We start from the raw sequence: 17,332 nt of genomic DNA, 5'->3' as shown, positions 1-17,332 counted from the left end.
ACTACAAAGCGGTAGCCAGAGGGGCCGGGCCTGGAAGGAGGAGACAGACAAGACCAAGTATAAAGGAAGATAATGATTCTCACCTTTACAGAATATATTTGGTTATAGGGTGGGGTCCAGTCCCCAGCCCCATCTGGCCTCACCTTCAGACAGGTCCTGCAGGCCCCGCCTCCATGTGTCAAGACAGGCAGGTGGGACTTGAGAGGGTAAAGACAGGTATCAAGAGGGCGAAGGCTGGAAGATCCAGACATCACCTCCTCCTCACCCCAGGAGGCAGGAGTAGAACTATAGGGGCAAGACAAACTTTCCTCTTCCCGTTCTTCTCAATGCTCTCTCTCTCTCTCTCACCCCCTTCTCTCCCCTCCTGGTCCCTGTCCCCTCTCTAGCCACTCCATCCTGGTGTCTCCCTGTCCCCATCTCCACCTCCTCCCGCCTGTCTCCCCCACCCGTTATGTAAGGGGCCTGAGAACACACAGAGGGAGCTTTGTTGTCAAACCACATCCATACGGCGCTGGAATCGGCCAGCGCAGCTGTTCCCCATTCCCTCCGCCTTGGCCCAGTTGAGACACCAGGCAGGAAGCCCCCACACGTCTCCATTTTGGGGGGCGGAGTGGGACAAATGCTGGCCCCAGGGCCTCCAGGCAGCCAAATGGGTGGCCAGGGATCAGTCACTATTGTGTGGGACCACAGCAGGAGACCAGCTGGTCCCCAAGACAGAACAAAGCCACCGTGCAAAGCCAGGGTCACAAAGACCAGAGGAGCTCTGGGCTAGGAGCAGGGCTGCACAGTGACAGGCCTGGATGGGGCACAGACATACACAGTGCACTGTGTTCTTGTCCACACACAACCCATGTGCACACCCATCCCCAAGTGCACGCATGCACACACATACACACACATACATTGATCAACCAGCCCGAGCAGGTCACACTGTGTTTGCTCACCTGGAAGGCGTCTGAGCAGAAACCTCCTCCCTGCTCCAGCCAGCCTCCTCCACCCCACAAGGGCCTCTGGGGAAAGCGCTGGAGTTCTGGAAAGAGGAGGGCAGAGGCCAGTAAAGCCCTACCAGCCAACTCTTCTTTGGAGACCTTCAGGCTACAGGACACCTTCTTGCCAGAGAAGATGTCTCAGGAGGTCGGTGAGGGTCCTGGGAGCTAAACGCAGATCAGACCGTTTCACACTTTGGGCAGGCAGTGCCCCTTCACCAGATTCAACTGCTGCAAGAGCCATTTCACTAGAAAATTCTGGAGCTGCTCAGAACAGGAAGTGCCCTGAACCTCACAGCCCTGGAGGGCGCCACCCTGCCCACACAAGTCCAGCTGCCAGCGTCAGGACAACTTGATGCTAATGGCTGGGAGAGGAGGGGGACCGATAAGAAGAAGGAGGCAGACACCAAAGGAGAGAGATGACTGAATCTAAAAGAGGAAAAGGGAAGTCAGAAAAATATTGGAGAAAGAAAAACATGAAGAAAAGGACCACAGAGGAGACAAGAGGAAAGGGGGTCAGGAAGCGCGCAGGCCAGAGCCCGGCCTCCACCTTGTGAGCACACTCCTCCCAGCCCAGAGCTCACACTCAGTGCACAAAGCCAGCCCTGCAGCAGCAGGAGAGCCGTGGCCATTTCCAGAGTATCTGTCCCAGCCCAGCCAGCCCAGCCCGTGTCGGCCGTGCCCCAGGGGCTCTCAGCGCAACAATCCTGGATCTCGGGGACCTGGAGAACAGCCAGGCCGAATGACACCAGGACCTCAGAGAAAGGAATGAGATGGAGACAAGGGTGGGATGGAAAGGCAGAGACCAGGGTCATTCCTTAGTCCCCTGCCTGACAGAAGAGCTAATCTGTGACCTTGAACACAAGTTACACAGAAAGAATTACTGAGCAGGTACTGTAGGTGCCAGCAGGGTGCCAGGCGCCCAGGCCACCACGGTGAGCAGCCACAGGTCCTGCCCTGTGGGTCTAAGGCCTCATCCAGCTTTCAAATGTTTATCTCACTTGAGGATCACAACCTTGTGAGGGGGGCAAGATACTAACAGCCCAATCAACAGACATGCTTGTGAGAGAACCAATAAAGTCAAACACCTGTCTGAAGTCACATAGCTGGAGGAGACACAAGGGATGTCCTCAGGAGTGACCCCTGCATGGCCACTGGCCCTTTCCTCCAGGGCCAGAGGGCAGACACTCCATTCTCTGCCGCGCACCCCAAATCACATAAAACACACCAGCCAGCATTTGTCGGCTGCAGGGCACCGGGTTCAGGCTGAGGGGTCACCGAGTACTGTCTCATTCAGAAGGGCTGAGGCTGTGTAGCAGAGAAAGGACGCATCCTGTCTACAGGAAGACAACTCCTGGCCCCCTCCCAGTGCCCACCTACAGCACGGCTCCCACCTCACACCTGTCTCTGGTTGATGGCTCAACTCACGCCTCAGTAGTCCACCTGGGCTTAGCCCAGCACAGGGTCCCCTCATGTCACAGGAGTGCAGAGTGGAGGAGGACGGGACAGTGCACTGGGTCATCAGGAAAGATTCAGAGAACAGAGGCTGGAGTCAGTCGCTGAGGGCATCAAGCCACAGGGGGTGGGGGCAGTGGGAGCAGAGGCGAGGAGGTGAGAACAAACGTGGTATGCTACTGGGAAAATAAGAACAGTCTCACTGGAGACACATGAGGGCTTTCAAATTCAAAATTTTAAAACCAAGAAACCCTCTGACCCACTTTCAAGTGAAATTTTGTGTGGAACCCCAGTATATATAAGGAATAAGAATGGAGTTGGGTTGAAGCAAAACTAGGGTAAGCCCTGGCTGGTCAGCTAAGTTGGTTAGAGCATCATCCCAAAACGCCAAGGTTGTGGGTTTGATCCTTGGTCAGGGCACATACAGGAAAAAAAACAATGAATGCACAGCTCTGTGGAACAACAAATGAATGCTTCTCTCTTACAAGGGGTAGGTGGAATGGGGGCATGCCCTCATGGGGGTGGACTTCCACCCATACCCATCTGGGGTTCCTGCCCGCCCCATCCCGCTCCCCAGTGTCTGAAGGAGAGACGGCAGGCCCTTCTCTGACAAACAGCTCACCTGTCCAAAGAGAAGCTCTTGGCCCTGGGGGGGAAGGACAAGCCAAGCAGGGACACAGTGAAGACAAAGTCAGAAACCTGAGCTCCATCTTCCCTTCATTCATCAAATGAATATTTCTTGAGTCACTAGTGGCTAGACACCATTCCAAGCATGAAGAATCTAGCAGTGAATATGACAGACAGGTTCCTGGAGCTCATATTAAAACCCTAAAATCTCAGGGAAGAAAATTACTTAAAAGTTCCCAAGCCCACTCACACCACAGACGTGCCCCCTTTGGATTGTCCCTATTAGGGTCATGGGTCTGTGCTGGAACATCTGCAGTCACAGGGAGCTTGTCCCTCCTTGGGCAGAAGCAGGCTGCTGAAATCTCAGGTGCCCACAGTGAGGGCTCTGCTGGTCCCTCCCAGCTTGCCAAAACAGAACCTGAGGCAAGGGAGGCAACAGAGCATTGAACGCACTGTTACAATGTGCAAGCTTTATTTTATATCAAGATGAAATACAAAGTTTCATCTCTAGTTCTGCTGGTTCTGAGTCAACTGCTTGAGACCAAAGAAAACGAGCTGGCTCCCTTCCCACCTGTCCAAGCTTTTGGGTCCCTCAGGTGCTGTCCAGGAGTACCCTGCTTGACCCTGGAGCAGAGGGTCCCCAGGTCACCCCACTGGCCCCACTTCTCTCCTCTGTCCCCTCCACCTGAGCCTCTCCCTCCGGACCTGAACAGCTTCTAAGGACAGAAGGGAAGTTCAGCACTGGACTTAGCAGCAAGTCTTGGAGGAGGCTCTCTGGCCCTGAGGGGCACGGAGCAAAGGTGCTCCCGTCTGGCACAAATCTGGGAATGCCAGGCACCGGCAAGCTCTGTGCTCTGACCCCACAGAGAACCCCCCTTCCCAGCGTGTTGCCCTGGTTGCCGGATAAGGCCTTGCAGCCCTGTGGGTGGCAGCCTAGCTGCCTTTCCAAAGGCATAGGAGCAGGCAGGCGGGCAGATGGAAGCAATTACCATTGGGAAGGCAGAGAGGTGGGGGCTGGACGGGGTTGGGGGGAAGAGAGAAGGGAGGGGAAATCTCCCTGCCCAACTGAGAGGGCTGGACTCAGAGGATGGGGTTCCTGGGTGAACAGGCAGAGATATGGGGTTCAGGGCAACACAAAGAGCTCCAGGCTGGGAGTCGAGAGGGTGTGTGGTCCCCCTTGGTCACCAAGACACTGTGCCCTTCAGCAGACCCCACACACCTCTGAGCCTGGCCTCCTCCTGGATCACAGGACAGGGTGTGATGAGCTCAGGGAGCAATGGAGAACTGGACTGAAGTGTGCAGGGTGGAGAAATATGCCTAGATATGAGTCCCGGCTCCGCTGCTTACGAGCTGTGTAACCTTGGCCAAGTAGTTTAATCTTCCCGAGTCCCTCCTTCATTTATAAGCGGGCTTCCTGGACGAGCTGTGTGAGGCTCACATGAAGTGATGTGAGTACAAAGCACACCTTTATTTATTTATTTATTTATTAGTTTATTGGGCCAGGCTTTTAATAAGTGCTTGACTGGTAAGTGGTAACTATTTCTGTTATGTGCTAAGTCCCCTTTAACCTCTGTCCCCATGACAGGTGTTGACAGAGGATGCACGAGCAGAGGACACGAGACAGACCATGGGCACCAGGCGCCGACACCGCAGCCCTCAGGACCCACCCCATGGAGGAGGGCTTGGACCTGAGGCAGAAACAACAGTGTGCTAGCCCAGCACTATGCAAACTGGTCCCTGTCCTCTTTCCAGCCACCTTCACCGTTCCCACCCTCCCCCCCCCCCTGCCCCCAGGAAAGCAGATGCTAGAGGCCCTGGCCCACCTGGGCTTCGGACTGAAGCTGCAGGCAGGAAGAGGGCCTGTCTGACAACACAGCTGCTTCTGGGCCTCTGCAGCCAGGCCTTCCTCACACCCAAGGTCCAGGGGGACACCGCGGGCCTCGCCAGCCTGCACCTCTCCTCCCGCAGGGCAAGGGGCAGAAGCCAGGGCTTCAGATCCCAGAGCAAGCACATCACCTTTCTGCAGGGCAGCTCTGAGAGGCTGAGTGGGCAGAGATAGGGAAGTGACCTGGCTGAAGGTCTCCTGGTCCTAGGCAAGGGGCCAGGACTAAAAGAAAACCTGCAGCTGCAGACACCTACGTCCTTCCTCAACCCAGCAAAACTCCTTGGCAGAGCTCGGGCCTGCTATGCACAGGGGCACCCATTGGAAACCCCAGCACCTGGCCGTGGCCCAGCCATCACACACTACTGCTTTCACTTGTTGCTACATTTGATCACTTCCTCATTCTGTAGGATATCTCTCTCTCTCTCTCTCTCTCTCTCTCTCTCTCTCTCTCACACACACACACACACACACACACACACACACACACACACACACGGAATGTGGTAGGGGTAAGGCATGATTGTGAGGCTGGGTCAGCTCATTCAGGGCACTCAGAGCCCCTGCAGAAATGCTGAGCGACTCTGGAAAGGGGGTGACAAAGGAGAGAGGGGCCTAATGACTACAGCCACCTAAACCTACCGATACTAGTCATTTTCTCAAGGCAACAGAAAGCTTCAGTTGAAAGTCCTGAGTCTTAGGAAGTAAGGAGGCACCTTGTGAGCCAGCTAGCGCTGGAGGGAAATGTCTAACCACAGGGCCACTGAGGAGCCAGGAGAGAGGGAACAGGTCCTGCAAGATTTCTGGGGATCTTACCCCTCAGCCCTGAGAGCCCTGCTCTCCAGTGCCCTGCCTCCATTGCTGGGCCTCGGAGTTTGCCTCGGTCACAATTTATAAGCCTGACCCAGGGGCACTCAGACACTGATCTAGAGGGTCTCTTTTAGGACATTGCCTAGTGGGCTGGAACCATTTTTTGGTATTACTCTGAAGTAGGGTGACCTTTCCCCTGGACTGAGGGTATACAGACCTTGGAGCCACTCTGAGAGGTGGCATGCACAACCCCACTGGGGCAGCCACTCAGAGGAGAGACCCAGACACTGTCCAGACAGGGCCTCGGTGGGCCGACACCAGACCCGTGCGGGCTAAGAGCAGAATGACGACAGGTTAAGCTGGAGCGCAGAAAGTGGTCTGGCCTCTCTGCTCCTGCTGGTGAAAGTCGTGTCATTTCCAGGACTTGTTACAATTCCAGAATGAAGCATATTTTTGGTTCTACCCAGTAAACCGGATCCTAGGGATCTAAAAGGACTGAGAAAGTAGAGGGGCCAGGGAATTGCTCTAAGGAGTAGGGAGGGAGTCACTGCTTCGGGTCAGGAAGGGGAGGCAGGGAAGGCAGCTCTGAAGCACAGCGGGGCCTGGGCCTTCACTCCCAGGAGGGCCCCGTTGTCCTGAGAGGCAGCCTGCTCCCAGCTACAGACGCCTCTCAGCCCACAGCCCAAGCAGGCGACTCTCACCTTCCTCTCCTAATTTCTCCTTCTATCTAAACTCTTTTAGCCCCTGTCAGTTTTGACTCTGGGGGACCAGCCCCAACTGTGGCTCTCCTCAACTGTTTGGTGGACCTAGGGCCCATCGGACAGCCTAGGCTCTTCCACCCAGCGCACTGCTGCCGAGAGACAAAACAAGAAGAGCACCAGGAATGGAGACTGGAGCAGATCAGGGACAAATCAGAGGGGCCTGGGCTACCTCAGTTCGGGCAGGGGTATTCCAGACCAGCTCCCAGCAAAAAGAAAAAGCCCCAGAAGTTAACTCCTAGGCTCCAGATGGCTGGCACCTCCTAGGCACCCTCTCTAGAATTATGGGGCAACTTTGAAGAGAAAGTGTGGGAGAAATATCACTAATAGCAAACACAGACTTCTTCCTCTGTGCAGGAACCTTTCAAAGCACTTAACACATATCAATTCATTTAAAACTTCCCTGGCATATACCAGGGCCAGGGCCTAGAGAAGGCAGGTGGCCAAGTATAGCTCAAAAGAAAGCAGCACTGGTTTGTGCCTCTTGTGACAACCTAAGCCATACCAGATCATTCACAAGGCTCTGAAAGAAAAAGTCGGTCTGAACTTGGCTTCCATTGTGCCTCCCTCCAGTGGTGGAAAGCACAGGCATCCCTGAGAAGGCTGTGGGGTCCAGTCTGTGGGTGGCCATGAGGTCAGACATACACAGTGAGCACCCCAACACCACCTACACCCCACCCTTCAGGAAGAAGCCCCCAAAGCCAGGCCTACCAGAACAAGTCTGTGAACCAGAGGAAACAGCAGCAGATCAGACCACCCCCAAGACTAGGGATGGAGGGGCAGTCCTAGCCTTGGCAGACATGTTGGCAGCTCCAGGCTGGCAGACCTGGAGGTCCCTGCCAGCAGAGACCCTCCTCCCCAGAAGGGGAGCACCCAGAGCAGCAGTACCCCAACCTTTTCCCCAAACCTAGGCATCCCCACTGCCCACCACCCAGGGACCTCTGAGCACAGTGGCCTGGGACCCAAAGACCCCTACAACCTGTACCCACCGTCCTGGGCACAACCTTCCTGCAGCTAGCAACCTCCACCTTTGGACTGATTCTGCTTGGCGACCTTGCGACTCCTGCACACAGATGGTCCCAGCAAAGCCTGTCACCTACGGAAAAGCCAGTCCACGGATCTCCAGCTTCACGAGGTAGTTAAGAGAGAAAAAGAGACTCAGAGGATGCTCAGGGTGGGGCGCCTCTCAGCCTGGGTGCAGGGTGAGGGCTGGAAACTTTTCGGGTAAGAGGACCGTCCCGCTTGCTCCCTTCAAGAGACCGAGAGAAACAGCTTCCCGCGAAAAGCAGGGGAGGGATCCAGGCTTTAGCCGCCCACCCGGACCAGCCCCGGCTGCGCCCACGTGCCGGCCCGAATCCCTGACGGCCGCACGGGGCTAGGGGCTGGCAGCCGGCCCCAGGTGCCCCGACCCCGCGGGCCGGCGGCGCGTACTCACCCGGGCCGGCGGGTGGGGCGGGGCGGGCGCTCCGCGCGGCTCCGATCCGCTATGCGCGCGGCGGGCGCACGGACTGGCGCTGCACTCGGCGGGTCCCGGTCCCGGGCGCGGGGCTGAACTGCGAGTGGGCCAGCCTGTGGGAGGCGGGGGCCGGGCCGGGCCGGGGCGGGCGGGGCGGGGACGCGCCGGACACGCGTGCGCACAGCGCCGAGCGCAGATGAGCGGGCGGGCCTGGGAGGAAGGGAGGGAGGAGGAGGAAGGGCGGCGGTCTGCGGGATGGGATGGGATGGGGTGGGGGCGCAGAGGCCGGAGAGGGGGTGGGGAAGAGCGGCTCAGCTGCCCGAGAACGGCCCCAGGATGGACGTGCCCGCGCAATCTGCGCACACCCTCCCGGGAACAAAGGGATCTCCGCTCTCCCACGCGGTGAGCCTGTCCTCCCTCACTCGGCAAAGTGAGGCAGGGAGACAAGCCCTAGTTCCGCGAGCCCACCCCGTAGTGCCCTGCGGCCAAGTGTCCTGGACCCAGACTTGGGCCCTTGTCTGCCCTCCTATGGGCTTGCCGCCCCAAAACTGTGTCCTCTGCACCCCTCTTTGACACCCTGTCTTGGCCTGTAGAAGGCTTCTCAGTTTCTGTTCCTTGTGGAAGGCGCCAGGCATCCTGTCTCTGGGGGAAACCCATCAGGACCCTGACCTTAGTTCATCGGGCCTGTACATCCCCAAACCAAACCTGCTAACTACTCAGGCTGAAAGCAACAGACCAGGAGTCACCTGCAGGACAATCTACAGCCCCCAAGACACGCTTTCATAGGTGAGCAGTGTTGACTAAGCCCTTAGTGTGAACGGCCTGGTGCTGAGGGCTCCAGAGGAATCAAGATGCAACCCTGCCTTCCGGAAGCCTACCACTGAGCCACAGAGAATGCCCACCACGACTCCCATGCAGGAAGAGGCAGGGCAGGATGTGACTAAGTGTAAAAAGTAACTGACAGTAAAGGCAAAGGGGTCAGAGAAGGACCAGCTCCACTCAGCTCAGCTGAAACTGGAGGGCTTATCTCCTGAGAATATACTCAGGAAGCTCTGCCCCTCATGAACAAAATGCAGAAGGCAATGGTGAGGAGTTGCCTCCTGGCCTCCGAGCTCTTCCATGGGGGACTTCCATGCTAAGCCATTCCTTGCATGGTTATTTTATTTTACCAATGTCTAAATTGTTTAATGAGTCTTCGTCATTGTTAGTCAAACATTCATTCAACAAATAGTTATTTCATATACCTGGAACTAAGCTAGGTAGAAAGAATACAATGACTAAAGCCCTTGCCCTTAGCAGGTAGGAAGACAGAAGTGCCAACCTGCTTTACGAGTGGGAAAACTGGCCTAAAGCAAATAAATGAATCTGACTGCTGAATGGAAAATCAGCCCAGCTTCTAAATTCTGCTAATTCTTTGATGAACTAGATCTAAAGAATTTGCAATTCTTGCTATGAACCATATAAACTTTGCCTGCCAGGAAGTAGAACTGAAGGGCCAACTTTTGTTCCTGAAGACCTGAGACCTGAAATGCCTCTGTCACTAAATAGCTTTCGTTTCCTTACTAGGAAAAAAAGAGAAACAACTGCTATTCAAAGGGATGTAGTTGGTATTAGGCAATGGATATGAATTTGCTCTGAAAGTATAATGTGTTATGGAAGTGTAAGCTGTTGTTACCCAGGTAGGAACCTTTTCTAACCAATAAGTTATGTTTAGAACCACCCCCCGCCCCTCACCCCACACACAGAGTTTATCCCAGGCCTGGTTACAGGGTGCCCAGAAACTAACTGTAATTCTGACTCCTCCCCTTAGTCCACAATATGCTTACTCGTGATCTTCCCCCTCCAGTTTCTTAACAGCACAGCCAGATGCTTAGCTAGCTGCCCAGATGCTGTATCATCTGAGTGCAGGCGGAAGGAATTGTGGTGCTTTTGAGTCCCTAGCCCTGTTCTGGATCCCCACCCAGCTCCGTTGCACCCCTTTGGCCCATTTGCAGGATAGTATGAGCTTCTCAGCAAGAAGCAATGTGATGGGGCAAGCAGGGTTTTGGCTCTCGGGGACTGCTCTTCTCAGAGGCTAGCTGTGCCAAGGGTGGATCAAGGCAAACTGAGGAGCAGCTAGCTGTCTGGGTCCCGGTCCTCTTCTGAGCCATGCGCCTCGATTTCCACTTCCTCTGCCTCTGTTTACCTCTCTGAGTCTGCCTCTGCTATGGAAGAATTGGAGGACATCTCTGTTGGGGGTGGGAGAGCAGAGGCAGGAGACAGAGGAGCAAGGTGCGTGGGAAGGGCAGGTACTTCTAGAGCCAGGAAGCCCTGACCCAGAGGCTCCTCCTTGGCAGGGAGGGGGTGTGGGTAGGAGGCATGGAGCCACTCGACAAGTGTGCCCGGCAGGCTTTTGGCTCCTGTCCCTCTCATGTGCCACGTTAGCATCCTGCCCACCAGGAGGAGGGAAAAGCAAGATGCTCTTTGAGGAAGAAATAAACCCAATCCAGCATCTCAGAGGGTTTTAAAAATAGCAACTCCGGGATGGTATTTCAGCTCCTATTTTTATCAGATTTATATGGCTGGACCATGGAGCGGAGCTGTTCCCAGGGTTCTCAATAGCAAGGACATCACTGTTGTAGTTTTAGAAACCTGCCTGTTGGCTGAGGCTAAAATGCATTCCAGGAACCTGCAGGCTGAGAGAGATCCTGAGAAGTCATTGCACCCGGCCCTCGTCTCTGTTCAGGTCCATGATCAATTAACCACAGCGAGTTTATGGCTTGCTTTTTGCCTTAAAGTCTCTCTTGGTTGCCATGACTCCCCTGCACAATCTAGGATTACACAGCCTCTAGTCAGGAAGTTCTTTTTAATATCTAGCCCAAATATCTCCGGTGACATCCTTTTTGGCCTTTTTCATGGCAGGAAAACAGCATCTAACGTTTACTGTGTGACAAAATCATCATATAATCCTCACAAAAAACTTCAGGATAAATACGATTACCAATCCCAGTTTAGGAGTAATTATGTAACTTGTCCAAATTCATTCTTGATTATGGTGCAGATTCTATGCCAGAACCATCAGACCATATTTCCTCTCAAGCAGAGGGGGAACAAAACATTAAGAAATTTCTTGTTAGGGAAGGGGACTAAAAGTTTTGCCTTTTGGGACATTGATTTTAAGCTGGTAATTAAGAAATAAAAGCCTCAGAAAGAATATTTGACACTCCCCCCTTTCCTGCCCAAAAGATCCAGACAGAGAATCCTGTGTTAGCAGGGAAGTCTTAGATGTTCATCTTAGCTGAATTTGAATTAAATATGGTAAATAGGAAGGCTTCAGGCAGGACCCTGTTAGCAGATACCCCGTGTATCAAGAATTCACCTGCCTTGTGTGTTCAGCTATTCCTCAACTACCTATATATCACCTATTCTTACTTCTGAAATCTAATACCCCAACAATTGTCCTTTCTCTTTTTTCCAAAGTGTTAATGATGCCTCAATGCCTTTGGAATTTTCATGCTTATGTGAATTCCCCACATATTTTATTTTTAATTTTTATTGATTTAGAGAGAGAAGAAAGGAGAGAAACATCTATTTCTTGTTCCACTTATTTATGCATTCGTTGGTGATTCCTGCATGTGCTCTGACTGGGGATCGAACCCGCAACCTTGGTATATCAAGACAATGCTCTAATCAACTGAGCTAACTGGCCAGGGCCCCATATGCATGGATTAAAATTTGATTTGACCTGTTAATCTAATTTTATTATTAATCCAGCTAGAAAAACTTATCAGGTGGGAGGAAAAGTGTGTGTGTGTGTGTGTGTGTATATATATATATATATATATATATATATATATATATATATATATATATATATTTTTTTTTTTTTTTTTTTTTTTTTTTTTTTTTTTTACCCCCCAAACTAGCCTTGACTTTCATTTCTTCATCAACTGGCCAGTGTGCTAATTGTCTGTGTGCCCATGCTAGAAGCTAATTTCTGGGTCACAGCCATGCTGAGCCCCAGTCACCCTCACTGCTGGGCCTTTGTTGTGCTGGCCATTTGGCTATGAAACTTTATCCCAGAAGTCTGGTTTCTCTCAGCATAATCTCACATAGCCCCTCTTCTGTTTTCAAGGCGCTCACCACTCTTGTAATTACTTCGTAATTAATGCCTCACCAAATTGTAAGCTCCCTGCCAGCTCTAGCTCCAGATTCTTGCTAAACAAACAAACCAAAATGTAGGGTACATGTTCAAAACCTGTTTATGGAAATAAAACTTTACACAGATTCAGTCCATGCCTTTTTTTTTTTAAGCAGGAGACAGACAGGAAGGGAGAAAGATCAGAAGCATCAGCTTGTAGTTGCAGCACTTCAGTTGTTCATTGATTGTTTTCTCATATGTGCCTTGACTGGAGGACTCCAGCCGAGCCAGTGACCCCTTGCTCAAGCCAGTGATCTTGGGCTTCAAGCCAGCGACCTTTGTGTTCAATCCAGTGACCATGGGGTCATGTCTATGATCCCACACTTAAGCCAGGGACCCTGCACTCAAACCAGCCACCTTGGGTTTTCAAACCTGGGTCCTCGGCATCCCAGGTTGACTATCCACTGTGCCACTGCCTGGTTGGGACATGCTATTTTTTTAAGTGGTTAAAACTCAGTAGCATCAGGTTTATATAGATCTCAGAATCCAATGTGATTTCAATAGCAATAACAGAACAAACACAGGGTTGTCACCATTTATTTTGCTAAGTGAGGGTATTTAAAATACAACAGCCATTAATCATCACCATCTTATAAAGGAAAGGAAATTTTAACACTATACTGTGTATACATGTTTGGAATAAAGACTTAATGCTTTCTGAAAAGGAAGAGTTAGAAGACCTAGTCAACCTATTCAGAAATAAAATAGATATATTATAATGTTTGGATATAGAAGTATTACAAGAGAAACATTTTCAAATATTATTTCGTATGTAATTGTTTCTTGATCTCTCAATTGAGGATAGTCCACAGAGACATGCGAACTCATTTCAAAATGTTATTTTTCAGCTTCATGAAGGAATGCTAACAAATATAGAACACTCAGCAATTTTGCTCTATGAGGAAACTTTTGGGCAAACTGAGAGGAGCCAAGGAACAATAGCAGTCAAGCCTCCAACTGGTCCCTTCCTTCTCCAACCAAGCCAGGAAGAAAGCGGGCCAAGGATTGGGGGCTGACAGCCCTCCAGGACCGATCTGGGAAGGGTGACATCTCCCACTGCTCCAGCAGAGCAGGGACGCAGGCACGCACATTGAAATCACACAAACACACTTGGCACTCTTCAGCAGAGGACCGATGTCAGAGGGCTGGTATACACGTTTGTTAAGGTGGGGGTCTTGCTTGGAAAACTCTTAGGGGAGGCAGGATGTTGGGTTCTGCTAAGTGGGAATAAAGGAATAAGGCAGAGGAGTGACTCTTACTCTGTATCCCCTGGAAGGAGAACCAGAACACCTGGATTCAGAGCTGAGCTTCTTTATTTGCAGGTGAAAGCACTCAGGTGGTGGCTCAGGTGCTGCCACCTGCTCCAGGCCCACAGTGTCCATGGTGGATGAAGCTGCTCTTGGACCAGGGAACAGAGGCTCCCTAGAAATGATGGGGAAGTGAAACGTGTGGTCAGAAAGAGAGAACACCTGCTCCAAGCTCTCTGCGTGTTCAGAGGGAGGCATAACACAGCAGCTGGGCCCTTGGCTTGGCAAGTTCTTCCCTGCAGCTCTTCAAGGGCCTCAGGATTCAGGTAAGACAGCACTGCAGCAAAGGAACTGTTCCAGGTGGGGACAGAGGCAAGGAGCCGTATCTCAGACGGAGTCAGCAGGATCCAGTTCATGGCCCACCACACATCTGAGCAGCTGTTCAGTGGAGTAAAAGTAAATATTCTGTGGGCAGTGAACCTGGCTGGCCACAGATGGGGCTCCTGGGGGCAGGAGGCTGAACGCTCGTCTTGTCCGGAGCAGTTTGCAGCTTGCAGGGCTGCTCCCTCCCTGGGTCTTGATTACTCCCATTGCAGGCAGTGGGGCAGAACTGAGCCTGGCCCCTCTGTGAAAGCAGAGCTATCCCTGATGCATAACAACCATCCCTGTCTCCCAGCATGACGGGCAACACCAGGCCTCTGTCTAGAACAGCCCTTACCTACTCTTGTTCTAGGCTCTCCCACGCCCTGAACCATGCTTCTGGAGGTACCATGGACCTTCCTGCTCCCACCACCACCGTGTTGTTTCAGCCCGTGTAAGACTGTTGGTGGGAATTTGATGGGAGGCTGAGTAAACCTGTGAAGGAGAGATGGGACAGAGGAGGCTAGCGTGGAGAGGGCGCCATGTGTGGAAAGGCAGGGAATGCCTTCATGGGGCACAGCTCCAGGGAGATGGAGGCCCATCCCCTGGGAGGCTCTGGCTGTCTCCCTTCTGGTTCAGGATGAGTCACTGATTAGCCTTTGCCAAGCATACAACCTCTGTGTGAAGCCAGATGAGACCCCCCAGTGAGAGAACTTAACCTTTCAGAAAAGAAACTCGACCAGGACAGGGCCCCTCCACTCTGCAAGGAGGGGCCCCTCTGGGTTAGCGTCCTTGGTGTTTATCTTCACGACAGTTCAGAAGGGTCTCCTTTCCAGGTCTCCTCATCTTTTTCCTTATACATGGGTTCCCTTCCAGGCCAGCTCGGTCCACTGCTGTCATCTCCAGCTGGTGGGGAAAGCAGGTGCCACCTTACAGTCACATGTCCCCCTCTAACCCAGCCCCCCGGCTTCCCACCCACAATGCCTCGTCCACTTAGACTTGTGTTGCTGGAGGCTCACCAAGCAGGACCGTATGTCCAGATCCAACACGTACAGTGTATGTAAAAGTGTAACTTTTTAAAAACTTTGATTGATTTTACAGAGGGAGAGAGAAAAAAAAACACATCAATTTGTTGTTCCACCCATTTATGCTCTCATTGGTTGAATTTAGTTAGTGCGCTGACCAGGGATTAAACCCGCAACCTTGACATATTGGGACAATGCTCCAACTGAGCCACCCAGCCAGGACTTTTAGAGTAACTCTTTACACCCACTCTCCCACATACCTGCTGTCAAGTTGTCTGTTTTACCTCCTACGTTCACCTGTCTGCCCCACTAGCCAGAGGGTAGGACAGAGTCTAGCTTGAGTCAATCAGCAAGTCATCATTTATGATTCATTCATTATCACACCTGACGCACAGCAGATTACGTCACAGATCCTCATCCTCTTCCCCTTCCCAAAGCAGCAGGCTCAGAGCGGCTTGGGTCTTGTCCGATGTTATGGGTAAACGTCGTCGGCTCCAGAGACACTTCTGACCATTTGTTCAGCGTCTAGGGCAGTGCCTCACCTATAGTACATGTTCAATAAACTTTGATGAATGAGTGAATGGAGCTCGGCTCTGAGTCCAGGTGTCCTGGTTCTCAGTCCAGGGGATGCAGAATTAGTGCACCCACTCCTCCGCCTTATGCTTCTCTCTAGTCACTAGGCAGAACCCACATCCTGCCTCCCCTGAGAGCTTCCAGAGCAAGACCCGGTATCTGTCAGACACATCTTGACCAACTAGCACATACCAGCCCCTCTGGCATTATGATGCACTGTCCTCTGGGCTGAAGAGTGCATATGTGTTTATTGTGTGCCTTGCATGCTGATGCCCCTGCTCTGCTGGAGCAGTGGTGTCACCCTTCCCAGATCAGCCTGTTGGCTCCTTAAAGGCCACTAGCCTGTAGTCCCTTCTAAAGTCACTTCCTGGCCTTGAGATTCTGGGAACAGGGGCCTGTGGTGCTGGGCACACCTTGGTCCCAAGCCCCACGGGGCTTCTGTACCCACCGCACCCACACCTAGTGCTCTGGCTGGTGCATGTTTTGTACTTGATCTTATGGCTGCTCTGTGTTTGCTTTGTCTTCCTGCCTAGATAATAAACTCAAGGCCAGGGACTTGCTGACCAAATAACAGAGAGGAAGGCAGGCTTTTTGGGTTTGCATCATCCAATTCTTATTAAACCCTCCCACTTCCAGGCGGCAATTCTTTATCCTTGTCAACAACTTTATCAGCAGGGTTGACTCACCCAAGGGGTGACCTCAATGCTGGGAATGTAAAGAGGAAGTCTATCAAAAAATGCTATACATTATTTCCCAAAAGTTTCCATATCTGGTTTTCTGGGGACACACCAGACATGTGGAACTAGAAAACTGAGGAAGGAAGAAGAGGGGTGTGGCAGTAGTCAGGAGTAACAGGGGAGGCAGTGAGAGTCAGGGCACGGAAGTCAGCAAGGACGGGGGTGCAGGATTCGGACACAGGCCGGGACGCCACCCAGGGCGCTGAAGCCACTCCACACTCCCCTCCCGAGGCTGGCCTCCCGTCTCAAGCCCTTCCCCCAGGCTCTGCACACTGCACTGTCCTCGGCGCCTGCCTCCCCAAGCGGCCCCGTCATTCCACACCACGTGAGACCAACACTTTATTCACATACTAGAAATAAGCTAGTACAAAACACATTAAAAAAATTAATTTGTTGCTAAATCCCCCCGCCCTAGTCCCACACGTCTGTGTTCTTCTCTGGACAGCCCTGGGTAGACTCAGCTTTTCTGGGCCTCCTGCAAGAGCTTGAGCAGGGGGTCGTCTTCCCTGAGGGCAAAGGTGAGGGTGCGCCGCTGGTAGTGCTCCGGGTCACACTCCAGGTTCTCGATCACCTCTGCCAGCAGGTGCGCCCGCTCCACCCCAGAGCCGGGAGCCTCGAAGCCCAGGGCGGTGAAGTGCACGTGCAGGTGGTAGTAGGAAGGCAGGTAGTGCAGGTACACGCGGAGGCGGTCCCCCTTCACCTTGTAGCGCTGCAGGATGGCTTCCTGGGGAGAGGGAGCAGCAGGACACGGTCACTGTGCTGCCTGCACTCCAGCAGCGGGCCCTCCTCCTGTCTTAATCCAAGCCCAGCCTTTGGACACCTAATAAAATCCCTCCCAACAGCCCTCTGCCCACTGTGTGCTTCAGGTCCCTGGCTTCCTTTCTAGAGAATCAGCAAATGCAGGTGACAGCCCAAAGCTGAGGCACTTTCTCCCAATGAAGGGGCCAGTGGCCTGGATCAGGGCTCCTCACTCCAACCTGGATAAAACAGTTGCTTCCTCTAACAGCTGTTTCTAGGAATCTAAAAAGTCCCAGTGCCTGAGGCCAGGCCCCTGGAGCCAGAGCAGGGATAAGGCCTGTTCTCCCTCAGCCTGCAACGCAGCGGAACTCGAAACAATGGGAGGCTGGCTGCGGGAGACCCTGGTGAAAGGGAGAAAGCACGGACTGGCTGGCCCCCTGGCCCCACCTTGCGCTGGGGTAGGGCTTTTTCTATCAAACCCCTCTTCCAGAGTCTCTA

General features: G+C 52.8%; 2 protein-coding genes across 7 annotated transcripts in view; both read right to left on the bottom strand.

Annotated features, from left to right (window-relative positions):
- ST3GAL4 (ST3 beta-galactoside alpha-2,3-sialyltransferase 4) overlaps positions 1-8,106 on the bottom strand; it is a 36,520-nt gene extending 28,414 nt beyond the window's left edge. For 2 of the 6 annotated variants that reach the window (XM_066365198.1, XM_066365200.1), the window contains exon 1: positions 945-1,154. The gene's annotated coding sequence lies outside the window, so the exon portion shown is untranslated. Of the gene's footprint in view, positions 1-944; positions 1,155-7,507; positions 7,603-7,953 lie in introns of those variants that run through there. The other 4 variants (XM_066365204.1, XM_066365199.1, XM_066365202.1 and 1 more) reach the window with 4 other exon arrangements.
- An 8,316-nt stretch (positions 8,107-16,422) lies between these two features.
- Positions 16,423-17,332, bottom strand: part of DCPS (decapping enzyme, scavenger) — a 55,459-nt gene continuing 54,549 nt past the window's right edge. Inside the window, exon 6 of the mRNA XM_066365194.1 lies at positions 16,423-16,820. Coding sequence (XP_066221291.1) covers positions 16,554-16,820 — 267 coding nt within the window. The 3' untranslated portion in view covers positions 16,423-16,553. The remainder of the gene's footprint in view (positions 16,821-17,332) is intronic.

Source organism: Saccopteryx leptura, chromosome 2 (genome assembly GCF_036850995.1).
Source record: "Saccopteryx leptura isolate mSacLep1 chromosome 2, mSacLep1_pri_phased_curated, whole genome shotgun sequence".
In the NCBI taxonomy this organism is placed as follows: Eukaryota; Metazoa; Chordata; class Mammalia; order Chiroptera; family Emballonuridae; genus Saccopteryx; species Saccopteryx leptura.
Note: the sequence above shows the minus strand (reverse complement) of the source record. Positions and strands in the feature narration are given on the sequence as shown.